This window comes from Sceloporus occidentalis, unplaced genomic scaffold (assembly GCF_023333645.1).
Source record: "Sceloporus occidentalis isolate IW3139 unplaced genomic scaffold, rSceOcc1.0.p SCAF_1, whole genome shotgun sequence".
NCBI classification, from domain to species: domain Eukaryota; kingdom Metazoa; phylum Chordata; class Lepidosauria; order Squamata; family Phrynosomatidae; genus Sceloporus; species Sceloporus occidentalis.
The window spans coordinates 6,982,032-7,003,397 of record NW_028316981.1 but is presented as its reverse complement, the minus strand read 5'-3'; the positions used below and the strand labels follow the sequence as shown (position 1 = coordinate 7,003,397).

The following is a 21,366-nucleotide window of genomic DNA, read 5'->3' as shown; positions in this document are numbered from 1 at the left end:
CCTCCGATTCTGAACTGAATGAGAAAAGAGCCTGGCTGGTCATTAAGCGTCTGCTGAGTCTCTTCAACAGGTAAGTCTGCTTCTTTTTCTGATGAAGAAGAACTTTAAAGGGAAGCCTGACAGGGACACACAAAGGAAAGTAGAGAGATTGGGAAATGAATTGATGGCAACACAGCTATTAGATGAATGCTGGATAAGGTTAAGGTTTTAGTCTGTGACCCAGAAGGAAGGGACATCTCTAGCTTTTCTTTTACTCCTGGGGTTGGTTTGCTATTCAGAAGAGGAAAAGAGCAAATATTTAGAGTGAGACTTAGCATTAAGCATCTCCACCTAAAGAAATCCTTCACCATGCCTCATTCATGAAACATTTTTCCTTTCTAGGAATGGGGTCCCCAGTCTTTTGCCTTGAGTGAGGATCAGGCAACAGGAAGAAGTGCCTCTTTGTTTTGGAATGTGTCTATGAGCACCAGTCAATGATGGAAAAGCAAGACTCATTTGCCCCTGAGTTAGGGAAAGGTCTTCCATGTTTTTTAGATGAAAGCAGTGGAGAAACCACACAGAAGAGCCTGACAGAAGATACGTCCCATTCAGAGGTACAACATGAGCATTTTAAGCAGTTCTGCTACAAGGAAGCTGACAGTCCCCGAGAGGTTTGCAGCCAACTCCACACTCTTTGCCATCAATGGCTGCAGCCAGAGAGACACACCAAAGCCCAGATCCTGGACCTAGTGATCCTTGAGCAGTTCCTGGCCGTCCTTCCCCCAGAGATGGCAGCCTGGGTCAGGGAATGTGGAGCAGAGACCAGTTCCCAAGCGGTGGCCCTGGCTGAAGGTTTCCTCATGAGTCTGGCAGAGAAGAAGAAGGAAAAGCAGCAGGTGAGAGAGTTTTATCATAGCAAAATACTATAAGCCTCCAACTCAACCTAGTGCTCAGTTTTTTCTGGAAATCATCCTGGAGGGAAGATCCAACCCCGCACCTTATCTTTTATATTTTCTGATCTTTCTCTTTGTGACATTTACTACTGTTTTTCCTCCCAAGGAGCTCATTGTAAAAGAGTCTGGTGAATTTCCTGTGGCAGAGAAGGCCCTCTCAGACTCTGGGAAGATAGTGCAGTCCAAGTGGATGGTACAGCAAGATGAAGGAAGCACCACCATAATGGGTAAAGAATCAGTGGGCGCTTCCCAGATTGATCTCCCTATCTTGAATGTACCTGAAATGGTGGACTGTATATTTGCTCTCCTGAGCCTACTGTATATGGGGAAGGGATCCTTGTCCAATAAATGTTTTGCTTCAACTGTTTAAGGAGATCCTTTTCAAATCAGCACTTTGAAAGAGCAAAAATATAGTAGCCATTATGCTAAAAAGGGGGTTGAGTTATACATAGGCGGAAACACACATGGACAGAAACACAATCGATGTATCTTTTGGCAAAGATACAAACTCTGCAAAAGGGCAGATAAAGTGCTGTTTCTAGTCCTCTGCTTTTACTTGTTTTCTTTGTGGAAAATACTTACACTGTATTTATTACGAACCTCTAGAATGTACTTCCATAATTATGTTTACCTAACTTTTTTTACAATCGTTTTCCTGTTCTTTTAGTTGTAAAATGCCATTGTAATGATGGCACTATATAAAAAACGATAATCATGTCTTGTTTTCCGATCAACCTCTTGGTCATTCTGAGTCTCTAACAACAATTTGCCTAATTGTCCTTGTTTGGGTGAGTAGAAAAATACATCAGTCAGAAGCAGAGTTTTGCCTTTTGTTTCCTTCCAGGCAACAAAACACAACCATGGCCAATAGATCCCAGCTCCTCTCTTCCTTTTCACAGTCTGAGACCAGCTTCTGTGACGCTGGATCAGGTAGGGACCAAATTCCCTGGAGGACCAAGAAGGAATCAGGTTGGGTACCCTGGTTCCCTGCTTGTCTTTCTGGGCCAGGCAGAACCACTCCCTTTTCCTTTTTTCCAGTCAAAGTTGTTCACTAAAGTGACTGAGTGCCATTACACTAAAGATTAAATTGCATTCAGCAGCCCTAGGCTACTTCATTTTCTTTCCCAATTAAGTTCAGTATGTTGGGTTGATGGGGATCTTTTTTATTTAGGTGAGCTTTGAGGAGGTGGCTGTGTATTTCAGTGAGGAGGAGTGGTGCTTTCTGGATCCAGACCAAAAGGCCTTGCATACGGAAGTCATGGAGGAGAATTTGGAGACGGTGGCTTCCTTGGGTAAGGTTCCCTTCTTCTCATGCTACTCCCAAAACTAGATGCAGTATTTCAAGTGAGGTGTGACCAATGAAGAACAGAGTAACCTTTATAAAGACACATATTTAGAGAAAGGCAGGATAGAAAAAATAATAATAACAATAATAGATTTTGTTTATGGAGGACTTGCTGTAGCATCTGTGATGTACAGTGTAGTTCCCTATACTCATTATTTTAAAGGAGGAATATCTGTCAGCAAACCCAGTTGAGAAAGAGGATAGTTCCTGGGTTCATGTTTTGATGGATGCAAACAACTAGGAGCTCCTTCACAGAGCTTTCTACTTTGGGCAGTCTCTGCCAAGGCTTCCCAGGAATGCCATTGGACAAGCTCTGGAGCCTCATTTGTCTTTCCAGTAGCCTACTCACAATAATGTCTATTAAGAAGTCATTTTGTTTTGGGTTTTTTGTCCTTTCTTGCACTTTGACCACATATTTTTCTCATTTCCAGGTGTTGATATAAATGGAAATGTAGACGGAAGTGAATGTCTTTGTCTTGTTTGTGGGAGAAGCTTCAGTTGTAAATCAAACCTTAATCTTCACCAGAGAACACACATAGGAGAACAATCTTTTAAAGATGGAGAGAGTAGTTATAGGGAAAAACTGATTTCCCATGAACCCTCTCAAATAACAAAGAAACCATTTCAATGTTGTAAATGTGGCAAAAGTTTCAGGTGTAGGTCACACTTTATGTCACACCAAAGACAGCACTCAGGGGAGAAATCATTAATAGGTTTGGAGTGTAGAAAGAACCCAAAGCAGAAGATACACCAGTTTAACTATGAAGCAGGACATGCAGGAAATAAACTTTTGAAATGCTTGGAATATGGAAAGAGTTTCAGTGAGGATATAAGCCTAATTCATCATAAAAAAACTCACACAGGAGACAAAGCATTTCTGTACTTGCTATACAGAGAACGGTTCCATCAGAAGTCATACTTAACTCGTCATCAATTAAGTCTTGCAGGGGAGAAACCCTTTAAATGCCATGAATGTGGAAAGAGTTTCAGTCAAAAGAGTACCCTTGGTCATCATCAGTTAGATCATTCGGGGGAGAAAATATTTAAATGCTTGGAGTGTGGAAAGACATTTAGTCAGAAGGCTGACCTCTCACATCACAAGACAACGCATACAGGGGAGAAACCGTTTCAGTGCTTCCAATATGAAAAGATGTTCAGTGAGAAGGCAAACCTCTCACGTCATGAGACGATGCATACAGATGGCAAATGTGAAAAGAGCCTCAGCCAGAAAAGAAACTTCATTCTTTCATCAACTCACCCAGGAGAGAAGCGATTGAAATGCCTGGAATGTGGAAAGAAATCCAGTCAGAAGTCATGCTTAACTCATCATCAATTATCTCACACAAGGGAGAAACCATTTCAATGCTTGGAGTGTGGAAAGAGGTTCAATCGAAAGAGTAACCTCTCTTCTCATCAAACAGTTCACATGGTGGAGAAACCATTTAAATGCCTGGAATGTGGAAAGAGGTTCAGCCAAAAGAGAAACCTTGTTAGTCATGAATTAGATCATTCAGGGGAGAAACCATTTCAATGTTTGGAGTGTGGAAAGAGGTTCAGTCAAAAGAGTAACCTTGTTCGTCATGAATTAACTCACACAGGGGAGAAACCATTTCAGTGCTTGGAGTGTGGAAAGAGGTTCATTCAAAAGAGTAACCTTGTTAGCCATGAATTACATCATTCAGGGGAGAAACCATATCAGTGTTTGGAGTGTGGAAAGAGGTTCAATCGAAAGAGTAACCTTGTTCGTCATGAGACAACTCATACAGGGGAGAGACCCTTTAAATGCCTGGAATGTGGAAAGAAATTCAATCGAAAGGATCAGCTTTCTTCTCATCAAGTAATTCACATGGAGGAGAAACCATATAAATGCCAGGAATGTGGAAAGAGTTTCAGTCAGAAGAGGAGCCTTAACCATCATCAATTATATCACAAAGAGGAGAAACTACATAAATGCTAGGATTGTGGAAAGAGTTTAATTCAGAAAAGAGAATTGCTGTTTATCCATTGACTCATACAGGGAAGACACCATTAAAAGTCAAGAACGTGAAAAGGGTTTCAGTGCCTTGCTGTGGGAAATTTCAGTCAAAAGATGAAGTTCACTTTCCATCAATGAAAAGAGGCTGGAAGGAACCCAGAACTCACTTTTTGACTTACAACAACCACATGAATTTCCTAGAGACTTATTAGGAAGGAATATGTAATGGTGGTTTTGCAGGTTCTTTCCTCTGAAATATGACCTTCAGCTCCTGGTATTTGCTGGCAGCGTCCCATCCAAGTACCAACTACAGCTGACCCTGCTTAGATTCCAGGATCAGTTTGGATCTGGGGCTTGTTCTTAAACCCCACTTTATTAATGCAGAAATTATATAGAAAAGTAAGCAGATTATGATTATGGACCTAAGGAGAAACAGCTTTGCCAGTAGCAGGAGTTAGTGTTTAACCTGATTGTTATATAATAAATCCTTACGGCTTTTATTTTCTACAACTGTGTCTGACTGTTTTCATTCAAGGACTGAGAGAGAGAGAGAGAGAGAGAGAGCTGTTTATTCCGCTTTACTGCGCTGAACCCACTGAGCAACACAGCCACTCAGTTTTGGGTTGTTTTTTTAATTATTTTTATTAAATTTCTAAGGGGGAAAATAAAAATAGAAAAAGGAATATATTTTACAAGCTTGTTTGCAAGAATATCATGGGGAACTTTGTCAAAGGCCTTACTGAAATCAAGATATACTATATCCACAGCATTCCCTTCATCTAACAAGCTGGTAATTTTATCAAAAAAAGAGATCAGGTTTGTAGCCATGTTGGCCATATATAGCACTGCACAATAACTTCCAAAATCTAAAAACAGTGATACATTTTGTGGCAAAGGTGTTAAAATCAGATTGGTAAAATAATGATACGATGATGTTAGTCATAGGCCTGCCTTTTGTCAAGATGCTGCTGTTCTTATTCTGTGGCCACACTGCAGAAATAATCCAGTTTGACACCACTTTAATGCCATGGCTCAATGCTATGGGATTCTGGGAACTGTAGTTGTGGCATCAGAGCTCTCTGACAGAGAAGTCTCACAAAACTACAGATCTCAGAATCCCTTAGCTCTGAGCCTTGGCAGTTAAAGCGGTGTCAAACTGGATTATTTCAGCAGTGTGGATGCAGCCTCTGTTTTGCCCTTCACACATGCTCCAAAGTCAGGGATTCTGGAGGGAGCTGCCATTGTCTTTCCACACATTCAGCCATGGAAGAGTCCCCATCATAAACTCTCCTCCTTTCCCAGCTCCAGCTTTTTGGTTTTGCTTCCTGCAGAGAGGCTGATGCTGCAGCTTCACCTGGAAAGCTTGCATTCCTCCAAACCTCCTTGGCCACCTTCAAGGCTGATGCTGCTAAAAGGTCTCCAGCTGCACAGAGGAGGAGGAGGGACCATTTTCAATGGTGTGTTTGTGTCAGTGGCTTTGTTCTCTTAGGGCAACCTGGAAACTGAACAAAAGTTTTAAAATTAAACAAACAAGGATGAGAGATTCTGGATCCCCAGAGGAAGAAGGAGCTCTTTGGCTTCCCAAGGGTTAAAAAGAAGGAAATGCATTCCTAGAGAGGAAAAAGACAATTGAAGAGGAGGAAGCAGAAAGCCTGCTCTCCCTCCTCAGCCAAGATCTCCTCCGGGTCCTGAGTGCGAATCTCCTCCCAGGGAAGTTCTGGAGGTGGAGCAGCCCTTGGGAGCCCAGGAGGGAAGGGAAGGTGAGCCTCCTGGAGAGTAAAGGAGTCTGGCTGCTCTTTAGGCACCTCCTGAGTCTCCTTAAATGGTAAACCTGCTTCTTCTTCTTCAGATAAATAGGAAAGAGGTGGAAGGGACAGCGTTCCCTTTCTTTCTCTTCTCTCTCTCTCTCTCTCTCTCCTCTCCCTCTCCCTTCCTTTCCCTCTCACTCTCTTTCTTTATATTTTTACATTATTCAGCTAGTGCTGATGCATAAAAGCAAAGTATCTCCTCCCCCAAAGTCAGTTTTCCTGGGTTCAAACCTCTCTTTGAACAAATGGATGCCTTTTGTCTTCTGGGAAGGAAGCAGGACTCTTGGGTTAAAGATCTGTTCTCTTCTGGGAAATCCTTCTCTCTCTCTATTCTAAGGGATGGGAATTAAATGTTTGATTTGGATTGTTTTAAATGTGTTATTAGTTGCCAGGAGGCCTATTATCAAGAGAAAGGCTTGGTACAAACTAAAAAGGAACATTGCTTTTTCCCTACAGCCACAGAGTTTGATAGGTCAATAACATTTTATGAATAAATGGAAAATGGGAGAGACTGCCCTGCCTCCCCTTTGAAAGATCTTCTGTGGAGAGACTGAGCAGAAGGCCTGAAGGGTGCCATCCCAGCCCTCCTCCTTTTCCACAGGATCAGTTCAGGATCAGAGGAGGAGGAGGAAGAGTCCCTCATGGAGAGGGAAGGACTTTGGGGGCTCTATTGGTCCCTTTCCAGCTCTGTGGGGGAACCCTTCCTCCTCTTTCCCTCGGACCCAGCATGAGGCTGCCAGCCATTCCTTGGGAAGAGCACAGAAGAAGACATGCTGCTGTTAAATACAGTGGGAGGTCTGGGCATTGGCTGGGCATCTCTGCTTAGGAAAGGCAGAGAAGAAGGCCAGGTCTTTGTTGAGAGCAAACTCTTCTGCTTTAGCTAATGGGCAAATGGGGCTCAGGTATCCAGAGCCCATGAGCTTTGGTCGGAAGGAAGCAAGGTTTCAGTATCAGAAAGAAGTATCATCATTAGCAAGAGACAAAGCAGGTGTTATCCAACATTAAGATCAAGAATATTAATGTTTTTAGAGTTTTATGCTTTTCCATTGATCAACTGTTTACTTTTTACTTTTTATTTATACTTTTATTGATGCTTTTGTATAGTTTTAACCTATATTGTTTTTAAATATGCTGTAAGCTGTCTTCTATCTCATTCATAGAATCATAGAGTCGGAAAAGACCACAAGGTCCATTCAGTCCAAACCCCTGCCATGTAGGAACTCACAATCTGGGCACCCCTGACAGTTGTCCACCCAACCTCTCTTCAAAATCCTCCAAAGAAGGAGACTCCACACCCTCCAAGGCACTGTGTTCCACTGTCAAACAGCCCTTACTGTCAAGAAGCTCTTCCTAATGTCAAGATGCAATCTCTTTCCCTTTAGTTTGCATCCATTGCTTTACGTCCTAGTCCCTGGACGAACAGAAAACAAGCTTGCTCCATCCTCAATATGACATTCCTTCAAATATGTAAACAGGACTATCATATCACCTCTTAACCATCTGTTATCTAGGCTAAACATAGCTAGTTCCCCAAGTCATTTGTCATAGAGCATGGTTTCCAGACCCTTCACCATTTTAGTTGCCCTCCTTTGCAATCTGTATAATGATTAAAAATAAATATTGTTTTTCCCCTCCAGCCATAGAGTTTGATAAGATCAAAAAGGTTATGAATAAATGAATAAATAAATGATGATGAAGAAGAAGAACTTTAAAGGCAGGCCTGACAGGGATGGTCAAGGGGAAGCCGAGGGACTGAGGAATGAGTTGATGGCAACACAGCTATTGGATGAATGCTGGATAGGGTTAAGGTTTCAGTCTGTGACCCAGAAGGAAATGACACTTCCTCTGTTATTTCTTCAGTCATTGTGTTGGTCTGCTATACAGAGGAGGAAAGGAGCAAATATCTAGTGTGAAACTGAGCTTTAAGCATCTCCACCTAAAGAGATCCTTCACTATTCCTCATTCATGAAATATTTTTCCTTTCTAGGAATGGTGTCCCCAGTTTTTTGCTTTGGGGAGAGGTCTGGCAAGAGGGAGACCAGTTCTTTGGCCTTTTTGGAAGCTGCCTAGGAGCATCAGTAAAGGATGGAAAAGCAAGACTCAGCTAGCTCTGACTTAGAAAAAGGCCTTCCATGTCTTCCAACTGGGAGCAGTGGGGAATTCTGCAGAGGAACCATGCAGAAGAACCTGTCAGAAGATACGTTCCATTCAGAGGCACAGCGGGAGCACTTCAGACAGTTCAGCTACAAGGAGACTGAGGGCCCCAGAGAGGTTTGCAGCCGACTCCATGCTCTCTGTTTCCAATGGTTAAAGCCAGAGAGACACACTAAGGCTGAAATCCTGGACCTGGTGATCCTGGAGCAGTTCCTGGCTGTTCTTCCCCCAGAGATGTCGATCTGGGTCAAGGAATGTGGGGCAGAGACCAGTTCCCAGGCGGTGGCCCTGGCCGAAGGTTTCCTCCTGAGCCAGGCAGAGGAGAGGAACCAGGAAAAGCAGCAGGTGAGAGTCTTATCTTAGTAATTTCCTGGCCCTCCTGATTCTTTACTTTTGTGACACTTGCTCCTGTTTTTCCTTCCCAAGGAGCTCATTGTAGAAGAGGTTGGTGATCTTCCTGTGGCAAAGAAGGCTTTCTCAGAGTCTGGAAAGAGAGGTCAGTACAAGTGGAATGGTATAGCGAAATGAGAGAAGCACCACCATAATGGGTAAAGAAACAGTGGGCGCTTCCCAGATTGATCTCTCTATCTTGAATGTGCCTGAAATGGGTGGACTGTATATTTGCTCTCCTGAGGCCATGTGGGGAAGGGATCCATATCCAGTAAATGTTTTGCTTCAGCTGTCTAAGGAGATCCTTTTCAAACTATCACTTTGAAAGAGCGAAAAAATAGTACCTAATATGCCAAAAAAAGGGTTGAGTTATCCATAGACAGAAACACTCATGAAGAGAAACACAATGGATGTATCTCTTGGCAACAATACAAAACCTACACTAGGGCAGCTGAAGTGCTGTTTCTGAAGGTTGATAACCTGGCAGGACTCAGCTTTTACTTACTTTCCATGTGGAAACATTGCCACTGTATTTATTGCCAGAGAAACCACTTCACACTCAGTTGGCCATTCATGCTGAGAAAATGCCAGTGAATCCTGAGTGATATTTTGCCCTTCTGAGGGCTTTCCTGAGAAGCTGCTTTGGGGGTCATTCTTCCTTGGCATATATCTCTGAAATCATCCCATTAACTGTTTACACAATTTTTGTTTATAGTCGTTTCCCTGTTCTTTTAGTTGTAAATGCCTTACATAGTGATGGCAAGGTAAAAACAAAGGATAATAATATATGATGATAATGTCTTGTTCTTTGATTAACGTTTTGGTCATTCTGTGTCTCCAAAACTTGTTGGCCTCATATGTCTTTATCCTTGTTTGCATGAGTAAGCCTGACGCATCAGTCTGAAGCTGAGGAACAGTTTTGCTTTTTGTTTCCCTCCAGGCAACGAAACATGGCCAATAGATCCCAGCTCCTCTCTCTCTTTTCAGAGTCTAAGACCAGCTTCAATGCACCTGGATCAGGTAAGGGCCAAATTCCCGGAGGGCCAAGAAGGGGTCAGGCTAGGTGCCCTGTTTCCCTGCTTTTCTCTCTGGGTCAGGCAGAACCACTCCCTTTCTCTATATTTTTTAGTCAAAGTTGTTAACTAAAGCGACTCAGAGCACCGTTATACCAAAAATTAAATTGCATTCAGCAGTCCTAAGCTACTTCATTTTCTTTCCTGATTGACTTCATTTCATTCTTTGAAGATACTCTTCTAGAACATGGCTGCATAGCCTGAAAAACCCACAAAAACTATGACTTTAGTATGTTTGGTTGATGGTTATCTTATTTCCCAGGTAACCTTTGAAGAGGTGGCAGTGCATTTTAGCGATGAAGAATGGTGCTTTCTGGATCCAGAACAAAGGGCCCTACATAGGGAAGTCATGGAGGACAATTTGGAGACTGTGGCCTCCTTAGGTAAGGCTTCCTTCCTCATATGCTTGATCAAATCAGCTTGCAATTGATAGTGAAATACTGTTGCCTCTCTCTGCCATCATACTGCATTTGACAGTCGTCCCTTTCCTCCTGGGTTCATTTTGGGCATCTCTTCACAGGAAGTCCTAAGCTGGCTGACTTTGGTCAAGGCTCCAGTGGACAATTTTAGCCTGCAGATGTTCAAGTGTTTAGCACTGTGTGGGGAACTCCGCAGTTCTAGAAGTTTCTCTTCACTGGGGTTACTTTGTCTCCTTCATCTTTTCCAACCATCCAACCAACAATAAAAATGAAAGATTGGTTTGTTTAAGGTGACTGATGAGGGCTGTTAATGTTGTGCAGGCTGTTATTAATGTTTGTCTTGTAATGAATATTATTTTTTATGTTCTTCGTTCGATCAATAGTTTACTTTTAAATTTTAAATTTATACTTTGATTGATGCTTTTGTATAGTAAGCTGTCTTATGTCTCATTCGTTGCATCACAGAGTTCGAAGAGACCTCAAGGGCAATCCAGTCCAACCCCTTGCCATGCAGCAATATACAGTCAAAGCACCCCCAACAAATGGCCATCCAGCCTCTTTTTAAAGACTTCCAAAGAAGGAGATACCACCAAACTCAGAGGGAGCATGTTCCACTGTCAAACAGCTCTTACTGTCAGGAAGTTTGTTGTGCGTTGAGATGGAATCTATTTTCTTGTATTACTCCATGTCCTAGTGTCCAGAGCAGCAGAAAACAAGCTAGCTCCATCCTCAATATCACATCCTTTCAAATATTTATACAGGGCTATCATATCGTCTCTTAACCTTGTCTTCTCCCACCTAAATATACCCAGGTCCCTCAATCACTCCTCATAGGGCATGGTTTCCAGACCTTTCACCATTTTTGTGGCTCTCTTCTCGACACACTCCAGCTTTTCAATATCATTTTTGAATTGTTGTGCCCCAAACTAGATGTAGTATTGCAGGTAATGCCTGACCAAAGCAGAATAGGGCGGTACTATTACTACTCTTGATCGAGACACATTTTTCAGAGAAACGTAGAATAGAAAATGATGATGATGATGATGATTAATATAATTTCTTTATTGAGGATTTGCTGTAGCAACTGTGAAGCACAGTGCCATTCCCTTTCCTTATTATATTTTAGGAGGAATAACTGCAGCAAGCCCAGTTAAGCATGGCTGAGAGAGATGCAAGCATTTAGGAGCTCCTTCCACGAGCTTTCTACTTTGGGCAGTCTCTACCACAGGCTTCCCAGGAATGTCAATGGAGAAGCTTTGAGTCTCATTTGTTTTTCCAGTAGCCTGCTCACAATAATATAAATAAATAAATAAAACTAATTTATATCCCGCTTTTTGTTTCCACAATCAAAGCGGCGTACAACCTTTAAAAAATACAATATATACAATTCCCTCCCTTTAAAAAGTATTAAACAATTCCATCTATTAAAATTACAGACAATAAAAATCTAAAAACAATACTACATTAATAAAATAATGATGGGCAGAGTCTTCGCTTGAATATGACTGTGGGGGGAGCGTTACATGGCCGGGATCTATTCCGGGAAGGCCTGCCGGAAGAGATCCGTCTTGACAGCTTTCTTGAAGCTCTCAAGGTTGGCAATTTGATGGATCTCGTCCATTAGGCAGTTGTTTTATTTCATTTTTAGTGTCCTCTCTTGTGCTTCACCACATGTTCTTCTCATGTATAGGTGGCGATGTGAATGAGAATGAAGAAGGAAGTGAATGCCTTTGTCTTGCATGTGGGAGAAGCTTCAACTGTAAATCGAACCTTAATCCTCACAGGAGAACTCACATAGGAGAACAATGTTTTAAAGATGGTGAAAGTAGTTATAGGAGAGAAGCAGAGAAACCATTTAAATGTTGGAAATGTGACAAGAGTTTCAGGTGTAAGCCACAATTTATGTCACATCAAAGATTGCACTCAGGGGAGAAGTCACTAATAGGTTTGGAGTGTAGAAAGAGCTCAAGGCAGAAGACACACCAGACTTATCATGATGCAAGACATACAGGTAAGAAAACTTTGAAATGCTTGGAATGTGGAAAGAGCTTCAGTCAGGAGATAAACCTCATTCATCATCAAGCAACCCACACGGGAGAGAAGTCATTTAAGTGCTTGGAGTGTGGAAAGAAGTTCAATTGGAAGATGAGCCTGATTTATCATCAATCAGTTCACACTGGAGAGAAACGATTTAATTGCTTGGAATGTGGAAAGAGCTTCAGTTGGAGGTCAAGCCTTATTCATCATCAAACAGCTCACACTGGAGAGAAACCATTTCAGTGCTTGCAATGTGGAAAGAGCTTCAGTTGGAAGACAAGCCTCACAAGTCACGAGGCAACTCACACAGTGGAGAAACCATTTCATTGCTTGCAATGTGGGAAGCGTTTCAGTTGGAAGCCATGCTTAACTCGTCATCAAGTAACTCACACTGGGGAGAAACCCTTTAAATGCCACGAATGTGGAAAGAGTTTCAATCGAAAGAGTAACCTTGGTCGTCATCAGTTAGATCATTCAGGGGAGAAGCTATTTAAATACTTGGAGTGTGGAAAGACGTTTAGTCAGAAGGCTGACCTCTCACATCAAGAGACAACTCTTACAGGGGAGAAAAGCCTAGCTCATTATCAACTAACTCATACAGGGGAGAATCCTTTTGAATGCTTGGAATACGGAAAGCGTTTCGGTGAGAATACCTCCTTCACTTCTCATCTAGCACTTAACACAGGGGAGAAACAATTTAAATGCCAGGAATGTGGAAAGAGTTTCAGTGGGAAGACTAGCCTTGCTCATCATCAAGTAGCTCACACAGCAAAGAAACCATTTAAGTGTTTGGAGTGTGGAAAGAGTTTCAGTGGGAAAACCTGCCTTGCTCATCATCAATTAACTCATACAGGGGAGAAACCATTTAAATGCCAGGAATGTGGAAAGTATTTCAGTGGGAGGAGTAGCCTTGCTCGTCATCAATTTACTCACACAGGGGAGAAACCCTTTAAATGCTTGGAATGTGGAAAGAGTTTCAGTCAGAAGGCCCACTTCACTTCTCATCTAGCAGTTCACACAGGGGAGAAACCATTTAAATGCCTGGAATGTGGAAAGAAATTCAATCGAAAGGATCAGCTTTCTTCTCATCAAGCAATTCACATGGGGGAGAAACCCTTTAAATGCCAGGAATGTGGAAAGAGTTTCAGTCGGAAGGGTAGCCTTGTTCGTCATCAGTTATATCACAAAGGAGAGAAACTATATAAATGCTAGGAGTGTGGAAATAATTTAATTCAGAAAGGACAATTGCTGTTTATCTATTGACTCATACAGGGAAGACAGCATTAAATGTCAAGAATGTGAAAAGAGTTTTAGTATCTTGCTGTGGGAAATTTCAGTCAGAAGACAAAGTTCACTTTCCATCCATGAAAAGAGGCTGGAAGAAACCCAGAACTCATTAAGGCAATTTCTGAGGCAACCTTGTTGTAAGAGATTGCCAAGTAACTAGAAAACAAGCAAAAATAGAGTTCAAAAGCAGGGGCTGGGAACATAATTCCTGTATTTTCTGCGGTAAAATTGGAAGTTAAAATATAAGTTAAATATAAGGATATACTGATATGAATGGAGTTAGAGAAACAATTGACACTTCAGGCTAAAGACCTTTACAATATGGTGTGGTAGTTACCTCAACTTCAAATATATATTATGTGTTAAAAGAAACAGTCACTAAATGGTACCAAAGTCATAGCCCTGAGGGATTCTGGACCTCAGTGAAAACATACCTTCTGTGTGAATATATGGGCCTTCAAGTCACCTTTTGATTTATAACAATCTCATGAATTTCCTAGGGATTTATTAGGAAGGAATATGTAAAGGTGGTTTGGTTGCTCCTTCCTCTGAAATATAACCTACAACACTTGGTATTTGTTGGCAGCGTCCCATCCAAGTACCAACTACAGCTGACCCTGCTTAGATTCCAAGATCAGTTTGGATCTGGGGCTTGTTCTTAAACCCCACTTTATTAATGCAGAAATTATATAGAAAAGCAGATTATGATTATGGACCTAAGGAGAAACAGTTTGCCAGTAGCAGGAGTTAGTGTTTAACCTGATTGTTATATAATAAATCCTCACGGCTTTTATTTTCTACAACTGTGTCTGACTGTTTTCATTCAGGAACTGAGAGAGAGAGAGAGAGCTGTTTATTCCGCTTTACTGCGCTGAACCCACTGAGCAACACAGCCACTCAGTTTTGGGTTGTTTTTTAATTATTTTTATTAAATTTCTAAGAGGGAAAATAAAAATAGAAAAATGAATATATATATATATATATATATATATAGAGAGAGAGAGAGAGAGAGAGAGAGAGAGAGAAATATACATACATATATAGACATACAATTAAAGAATCAAACATATATATAAAACCAGGGGTAGGCAACCCTTTTGAGCCGGGGGCCGGGTTGCTGTCCCTCAGACAACTGGGGGGCCGAAGCCAAAAAATAAATAATTAAATAATTTTTTAAAAAATTAAATAAATAAATAAACCGGGACAAATGTAGGACAAAATTTTCAAATGGAGGGCACTTTTTAAATAAAAAATGGAGGACACGCGAAAAAAATTGCTGATTTTTTTAAAAATGTTAAGATAAATGCATGTTTCTGAGGCTTCTATAGACAATTGCCCCACCATGCCCCTCGCACGAGACGCCAAAGGCCCCGGCGGCAATCGGCGGCAGGACCGGGCTGGGGCCGGTCCTAAGGCCTTGCCGGGCTGCATCCGGCCCGCGGGCCGCAGGTTGCCTACCCCTGTATAAAACAATTCCATTAGATCATAATCAGTCAATGTGTAGATGTCCTATAATAATTTAACATCCATAGTTCTTCACCAAACAGTCAGATCTCTTTTTATAACTCTACGTGTATCTATATCATAATACCAAAGTTTTTCAACTTTCTCCTTTTTATTTTTATTTTATTTTATTTTTTCCCGCTAAGTAGGGTCACTGAAGGGGCGACCTGTACCCGCTCAAAAATTCCTCTCACATTGGAAGTGAGGACCCAGGCGTCACCCCGGATTGTTATTTTCCTTACTCATAAGTTTAAGGCATGCCCTTCTCCTTTTTATTTTCATATTCTTGGCTTGTTTTCCCTGTTGAATACATAGTCAACCTGTCCAAAATCAAAAAACCGTAGACCCTTAATTTCCATTTCTCTATGGATAGGATTACACTGGATTTCCAGTATTTGGCAAATACCATTCACGCTGCCGATATCATGTATAAAATCACACTGATCTGATTTTGTATCAATTTAACTTTTATCATATCTGCTACTAAGAACAATTCTGGTGAAAGAGGTATTTTAATCTTTAAAGCTTCCTGTATTTTCTTATGTATGCTTACCCAATAGTTTTTCACTTTATCGCATTTCCACCATATGTGAAACACGGTTCCGATTTTATCCTTGTATTTCCAGCAATTACTGTTACGGTACGTTGTTTATTCATTTTCGCTAATCTGGATACCACCTATGAAATATTTTTATATCATTTTCTTTTAGGGTATTACATTTAGTAAATTTCTAATTGATCTTCCATGCATGCTCCCCCCACTCTACTGCTATCAGTCTGCCTAGGTTTTGCATCCACTTAATCATGCCTTCTTTAATAGACTCTTCTTTTAACTCAATATCCAAAAGTAGTTTGTAAGTTTTTTTTAATTTATCCTTCTTCTCCTCCCAGTAAGATTTTATCAAAATCTTTCCATTCAGTTTCTATTCCATCTGTATTTTTATATCTTTTTAAAATTATTCTTTTATTTGCATGTAGTGGAACCAATCAGTTATTTCCCCTTCCTGTTCTAGCTGCTCTATAGATTTGATTTTAATTTCTTCATCTGTGTATATCAGTAAATCTTTATATTTAGTCCAAGTTATGTTACCCCTATATTTGTATTTATGGAAAGATTATTGTGAAGAGGCCCGTTTAGGGATTTTTGAGTAAAAAGAGTTTTTGTAACATATCCAAACTCTAAATAAAGCATTTCTAATGAAATGCAAATTAAATTCTTTATCTCTTTGGGAAATATTATAGCACAAGTATGTGTGCCACCCATGTTTCATATTGGTACCATCTAGGTCTAACAATGTTTGATTATCTTAACAAAATCCAGCCCTAAAAGTGTATACACATTGAAATACAGTTCTAGATTGGGAAGACTTAACCCGACTTTTTTTTCCTATCCCGCTTGAGTGCTATTCTGATTCTCGGCTTTTTCCCTTGCCAAATAAATTTAGACAAGTCTTGTTTCCAAATCTTAAATGGTTGTTTATTATTATAGGATGTGATTGAAATAAAAATAACCTCCTGGGTAAAATACACATTTGAATTGTAGTGACTCTTCCAGTTTTGCAAATCTTTTAAAATATTATTTCACGTACTTTCATAGTTATTTTTGAATGAATCTGCATTTTGGTTTTTGATTACAATCCCTAAATATTTGGTTTTGTTAATTATCTGGAAATCCGTTTTGCTTTTAAGCGTGGTTATTTCCTTTGATGTTAAGGTTTTGGTTAAGATCCAACTCTTGCTTTTATTCACTTTAATATCAACAATGTTGCCAAATTTCTCTAACATTTCTTCCAATTTGCTATTGGGTCGTCTAAAAAGAGTACAACGTCATCTGCATAAACCCGCAAATTATATCTATGATTATGTATTTCTGGTGCTATAATTGCTTTCTCAATTTGGATTACAGCTACTTAGCTTTGATGCAGACTGGAGGAGGGCAAACGTTGTCCCCATCTTCAAAACGGGGAAAAAAGAGGATCCCAACAATTATTGTCCAGTTAGTCTGACATCAATCCCAGGAAAAGTCTAGAACAGATAATTAAACAGAGAGTCTGTGAACATCTAGAAAGCAATGCCATAATAATAAAAAGTCAACATGGGTTTCAAAGAAAGAAGTTATGCCAGACAAACCTTATCTCTTTCTTTGATAAAGTTACCAGCTTGGTAGATGAAGGGAATGCTGTGGATATAGTATATCTTGATTTCAGTAAGGCCTTTGACAAAGTTCCCCATGACATTCTTGCAAACAAGCTTGTAAAATGTGGGCTAGACAAGGCAACTGTCACATGGATTTGTAACTGGTTGACTGACCGAACCCAAAGGATACTCAACAGTGGCTCTTTTTCAGCCTGGAGAGAAGTGACCAGTGGGGTCCCACTGGGCTCTGTCCTGGGCCCAGGGCTATTCATCTTTTTCAATGACTTGGATGACAGAATTGGGAGCATTCTTATCAAATTTGCAGATGACACCAAATTAGGAGGAATAGCTAATACTCCAGAGGACAGGATCAAAATTCAAAATGACCTGAATAGACTAGAAAGCTGGGCCACAGTTAACAAAATGAACTTCAACAGGGAGAAATGTAAGGTACTGCACTTAGGGCAGAAAAATGAAAAGCACAGATATAGGATGGGGGACACCTGGCTACATGTGAAAGAGATCTAGGAGTCCAAGTAGATCACAAGTTGAACATGAGTCAACAGTGCAATGCAGCAGCTAACAAGGCCAATGCGATTTTAGGTTGCATCAATAGAAGTATGGTGTCTAGATCAAGGGAAGTAATAGGGCCACTCTGTTCTGCTCTGGTCAGGCCCCACCTGGAATATTGTGTCCAGTTCTGGGCACCACAATTCAAAAGACATTGAGAAACTGGAGCGCATCCAAAAGAGGATGACAAAAATGGTGATGGGTCTGGAAACCATGAAGTCCTATGAGGAACAACTTAGGGAGCTGGGGATGTTTATCCTGGAGAAAAGAAGGTTAAGAGGTGATATGATAGCCCGGTTTAAACATTTGAAGAGGGGAGAGGTTCCGGTTGCAACGCCGAGACGAGTGGAAGCGGTTAGCAGGTGCTCCATTCCTCCATTCCTCTGTAGCCTGTCCCGTCTAAGGTCCTAACGATTCCAGCTGTTTGGAGACCATTAGGGAACCCAAGCCGCGGGAGGCTTGAGTCGTGGGTCTGCTGGGGACCCGAGAATTTCACTCTCCTCCTTCCCCCTAACGGGGGTCGGAAGAAGGGTGTTTTCGAGGAAGGTCGCAAGACAGCCGGGGTTTCAGAGAGATGGTCTTCGGACCTCAGTCTCAGGCGCAACCTTTTTAAATTGTGGAGTTACCTCGAGAAGAACCCAGCGAGGTGGCGAACAGAGAACATAAAATATTGTCTTTCGGGTGATATCGAGATAAGACCCCAAAACCTTGAATCCTCTCCAGAATTTGGAAGGAAGAGAAATAGTGAGTTGGACTTTATTTTGTTTTCTCACATTGCATGGTGCTTTATTAAGAAAGACACTACGTGCGGGGTGCTGGAACAACTTAGGTAGTGTTTGGACGCTTGCAAAAAAAACCCTCCTCTCTTTTTGAACCGAAGATCTAAAGCTATGGGAGAATAGGAGGGCTACTTGATAAAATGCGGCACCCTTGGTTGATAGAAGGAATCCAGAGTTAAGTTAATAACTGGCAAAAATTTTTGAGGCCATTCATTTACTTATTAATGTTGAGCTGTGGAGCCTAAAATAATTTTTTTTTTCTTGGTAACTGAATTAACGACAAGAACAAAAACACCTGAATCCCCTAATCCAGCTGAAGTAAAGGCTAAGCTAGACCAGCTGAAGCCTCAGTAACAGAGGAGAGATCTCAACAAGTTGGAAAAGGAGACTGAGAGATAGAGAACCTTGCTGTGGGGTGAAGGAGTTTAATTTACCCCCTGACTTTGATATTCCAACTTAAAACGACGGAAAAATTTTGGAAGGAGAAAGTTTTTATCTCTCTAGCCAATGGACACAAGAAGTTCTAAATTAAGAAAGGTAAATATGAGTGGTAACCAGCAATATGCCAGACGCGACTCTGTTGAGGGCAATAGTAAACAACCTGAAATAACGTCATTAATATTGGAGGAACTCCGGGAATTTAAGGAAAATTTTAAATTGGAAATTAGGGAAGAACAGAAAAGTCTAAGGGAAGAAATTAGGAGTGATATACAACTGGAAATTGATGTTTTGTTGAAAAAAATAGACTTGGTAAATAGAGATATATTGGAAATTAAAGAAGAGGTGCATCGGAATACCAAAAAGATGGGGGACCTGGAGAAAAAAATTACAAAAATAGAAAAACATCAATACCAAGAAGACTTCCTTTTACAGATACAGGAAAAAAGATATAAAGATAAGGCCATTAAAATAAGAGGATTACCTGAGGTGGAAAATGAAGATCTTGAAGAAAGAATTCTGCCAGCACTATCCCTCTTCCTCGACATTCCTTTGGACCTGATTGAGTCTCAGACTGATAAGCTATTTAGAGTCAGCTCTAAAATAGCCCAAGAAAAAGGGTTGCCCCGAGACATCGTCATTTGTTTCACGACTACGAGATTGAAAGAAAGATGTCTTCAAAAAAATTACAAAGAAAACTTGGTGATTGATGACTCTCAAGTTAATATATTTAGAGATTTGCCTCTGCAAGTGATAAAACAAACCAAAGCGCCCAGATATGGGTTATCGGAGAGAAGTCTATGGAATTTAGTCTCTACAGGGGCGTGAGACAGGGTTGCCCTATCTCTCCTCTTCTTTTTTGGACAGCTATGGAAACACTGATTACTGCAATTAATTCAAATAAGAATATTAAAGGTCTTTAAAAAGGAGGGTGGGAAATAAAATCTAGGGTTTTCGCAGACGATGTTGCTTTGGTGTTGGAGGACCCGAACCAAGGTATAGACCATGTCCTGTATGAACTAGATCGTTTTGGTTCCTTCTCTGGGCTTAAAGTAAACAAAAATAAAACAATGATGATAACTAAGAATTTAACCAGGGAAGAAAATGAACTTCTAAAGGGAAGGTCAGGATTTACAGAGGAGAAAAAACTTAAATACCTGGGGATATGGTTAGCAAAAGATAATTTAAAATTGTTTGACAACAATTACATAATGATGTGGAAGGAGGTCCAGGAAAACCTGAGAAGGTGGAACCAGTTAAATCTCTCTTTATTAGGGAGGATAGCTACAATTAAAATGGCAGTAATGCCTAAAATCATGTTTTTGTTACAAAACCTCCGAATTTTGATAAGGAAAAATATCTTTAGAAGTTGGGAAGGAGAGCTTAAAAAGTTTGTGTGGAAAGGACATAGACCCAGAATAAAATGGGGGGTACTTAAGGATGCAAAGAATAGAGGAGGGTATTCACTCCCTGACATCCAAATATATTACTGGGCCTGCAGTCTAATTTGGTTGCAAGGCTGGATAAAACTGGAGGATCCTTTTATGTTAAATTTAGAAAACACACAACTTAGGTTCGGTTGGCACGCGTTTGTGTGCTATGACAAAAAGAGACAAAACAAGGATTTTGACAACCACCCTCTCAGAAAGTCGCTATTAGTTACATGGAAGAGAGTGGAAAAACTATTTTATTTTAAGTTACCCCTTTGGACCTCCCCTCAAGAGGCGTTCTTTGGGAGATGGTTTTCCCAGGGTAAGTTTCTGACATATAAAGATTTGTTGACTGCACAAGGTATTGCAAAGGACTCCATAAAATCAAGAGAGACACTGTTAGAAGAGGGCTTCGATGTGTCTTGGTTTAATTATATTCAAATTGTACAGAAATACAAAGAGGATAAAAAAACAAGAGGGATAGAAGCTTCATTTAACGGCCTAGATGAGATACTTTGGCAACCAGAGAAGAAAAAAATTGCAAAACTGTATAAATTACTTTTGAGTCGGAATTTAGAAAAATACGTGGTAAAAGATTATATGCTGAAGTGGGCTAAAGACTTAAATATGAACATAAGTTTAGAGGAGTGGGAGGCAGCATGGAAAAAGACAGATAAATTTACAGTGGGACAGAATCTAAAAGAAAACCATTTAAAAGTTATGAACAGATGGTATATAACCCCTTGGAGGTTGAAAAAGACGTTTAAGGCTTCGGACGGACTTTGCTGGAAATGCAACAAGGAGCAGGGCACACTTGTACACATGCTGTGGAAATGCCCAATAATTCAGAAATTTTGGGCTAAGGTTCAAAAATCCATACAACAACTATTGGAAATAAAAATCCCGCTGAATCCTAAGTTATTCCTATTAAACATAACAAAGGTATTAGACCTTAAAGATGAATCTCGCAATTGGAGAATACTTCTGTACTTGATTACAGCTGCAAGAATAGAAATTGCATGTCTTTGGAAAACCAGTGAAGCACCCAAGTGGGAAAACTGGATGATGAAAATTAGAGAATACAGAGAGT

At 40.6% G+C, this 21,366-nt stretch overlaps 2 protein-coding genes and 1 non-coding gene across 4 annotated transcripts; 2 read left to right on the top strand and 1 right to left on the bottom strand.

Moving 5' to 3' along the window:
• Positions 1 to 340: 340 nt before the first annotated feature.
• On the top strand, positions 341 to 4,714 carry LOC149320546 (uncharacterized). Its single transcript, XM_089499873.1, has 4 exons — positions 341 to 875; positions 1,039 to 1,206; positions 2,104 to 2,224; positions 3,141 to 4,714. Exons 1-4 carry the CDS (start codon positions 474 to 476, stop codon positions 4,232 to 4,234), a joined length of 1,785 nt encoding a protein of 594 aa, XP_089355999.1. The 5' UTR covers positions 341 to 473; the 3' UTR covers positions 4,235 to 4,714.
• A 1,253-nt stretch (positions 4,715 to 5,967) lies between these two features.
• Positions 5,968 to 14,174, top strand: LOC149320545 (uncharacterized). Of its 2 annotated transcripts, XM_089503744.1 has the most exons (6): positions 5,968 to 6,077; positions 8,048 to 8,559; positions 8,641 to 8,710; positions 9,545 to 9,624; positions 9,940 to 10,060; positions 11,787 to 14,174. In XM_089503744.1, exons 2-6 carry the CDS (start codon positions 8,146 to 8,148, stop codon positions 13,343 to 13,345), a joined length of 2,244 nt encoding a protein of 747 aa, XP_089359870.1. In that variant the 5' UTR covers positions 5,968 to 6,077; positions 8,048 to 8,145; the 3' UTR covers positions 13,346 to 14,174. The 2 variants fall into 2 exon arrangements, with proteins under 2 accessions (XP_089359870.1, XP_089359881.1); XM_089503755.1 differs by lacking the exon at positions 5,968 to 6,077 and having other exon boundaries at positions 8,000 to 8,559.
• Positions 14,175 to 15,065: 891 nt separating this feature from the next.
• Positions 15,066 to 15,182, bottom strand: LOC149320544 (U12 minor spliceosomal RNA). Its single transcript, XR_016279635.1, has one exon. It is a non-coding gene; the product is annotated as a U12 minor spliceosomal RNA (small nuclear RNA).
• Positions 15,183 to 21,366: the final 6,184 nt, after the last annotated feature.

What these genes read in the sequence shown, in the direction of transcription:
- LOC149320546 (XM_089499873.1), top strand. Translation starts at nt 474, where the DNA reads ATGATGGAAAAGCAAGACTCATTTGCCCCTGAGTTAGGGAAAGGTCTT. An exon ending in AGAAGAAGGAAAAGCAGCAG is followed by an intron (nt 876 to 1,038) that starts GTGAGAGAGTTT and finishes TTTCCTCCCAAG; the next exon opens with GAGCTCATTGTAAAAGAGTC. An exon ending in TTGATCTCCCTATCTTGAAT is followed by an intron (nt 1,207 to 2,103) that starts GTACCTGAAATG and finishes TTTTTTATTTAG; the next exon opens with GTGAGCTTTGAGGAGGTGGC.
- LOC149320545 (XM_089503744.1), top strand. Translation starts at nt 8,146, where the DNA reads ATGGAAAAGCAAGACTCAGCTAGCTCTGACTTAGAAAAAGGCCTTCCA. An exon ending in CTCAGAGTCTGGAAAGAGAG is followed by an intron (nt 8,711 to 9,544) that starts GTCAGTACAAGT and finishes GTTTCCCTCCAG; the next exon opens with GCAACGAAACATGGCCAATA. An exon ending in CTTCAATGCACCTGGATCAG is followed by an intron (nt 9,625 to 9,939) that starts GTAAGGGCCAAA and finishes CTTATTTCCCAG; the next exon opens with GTAACCTTTGAAGAGGTGGC.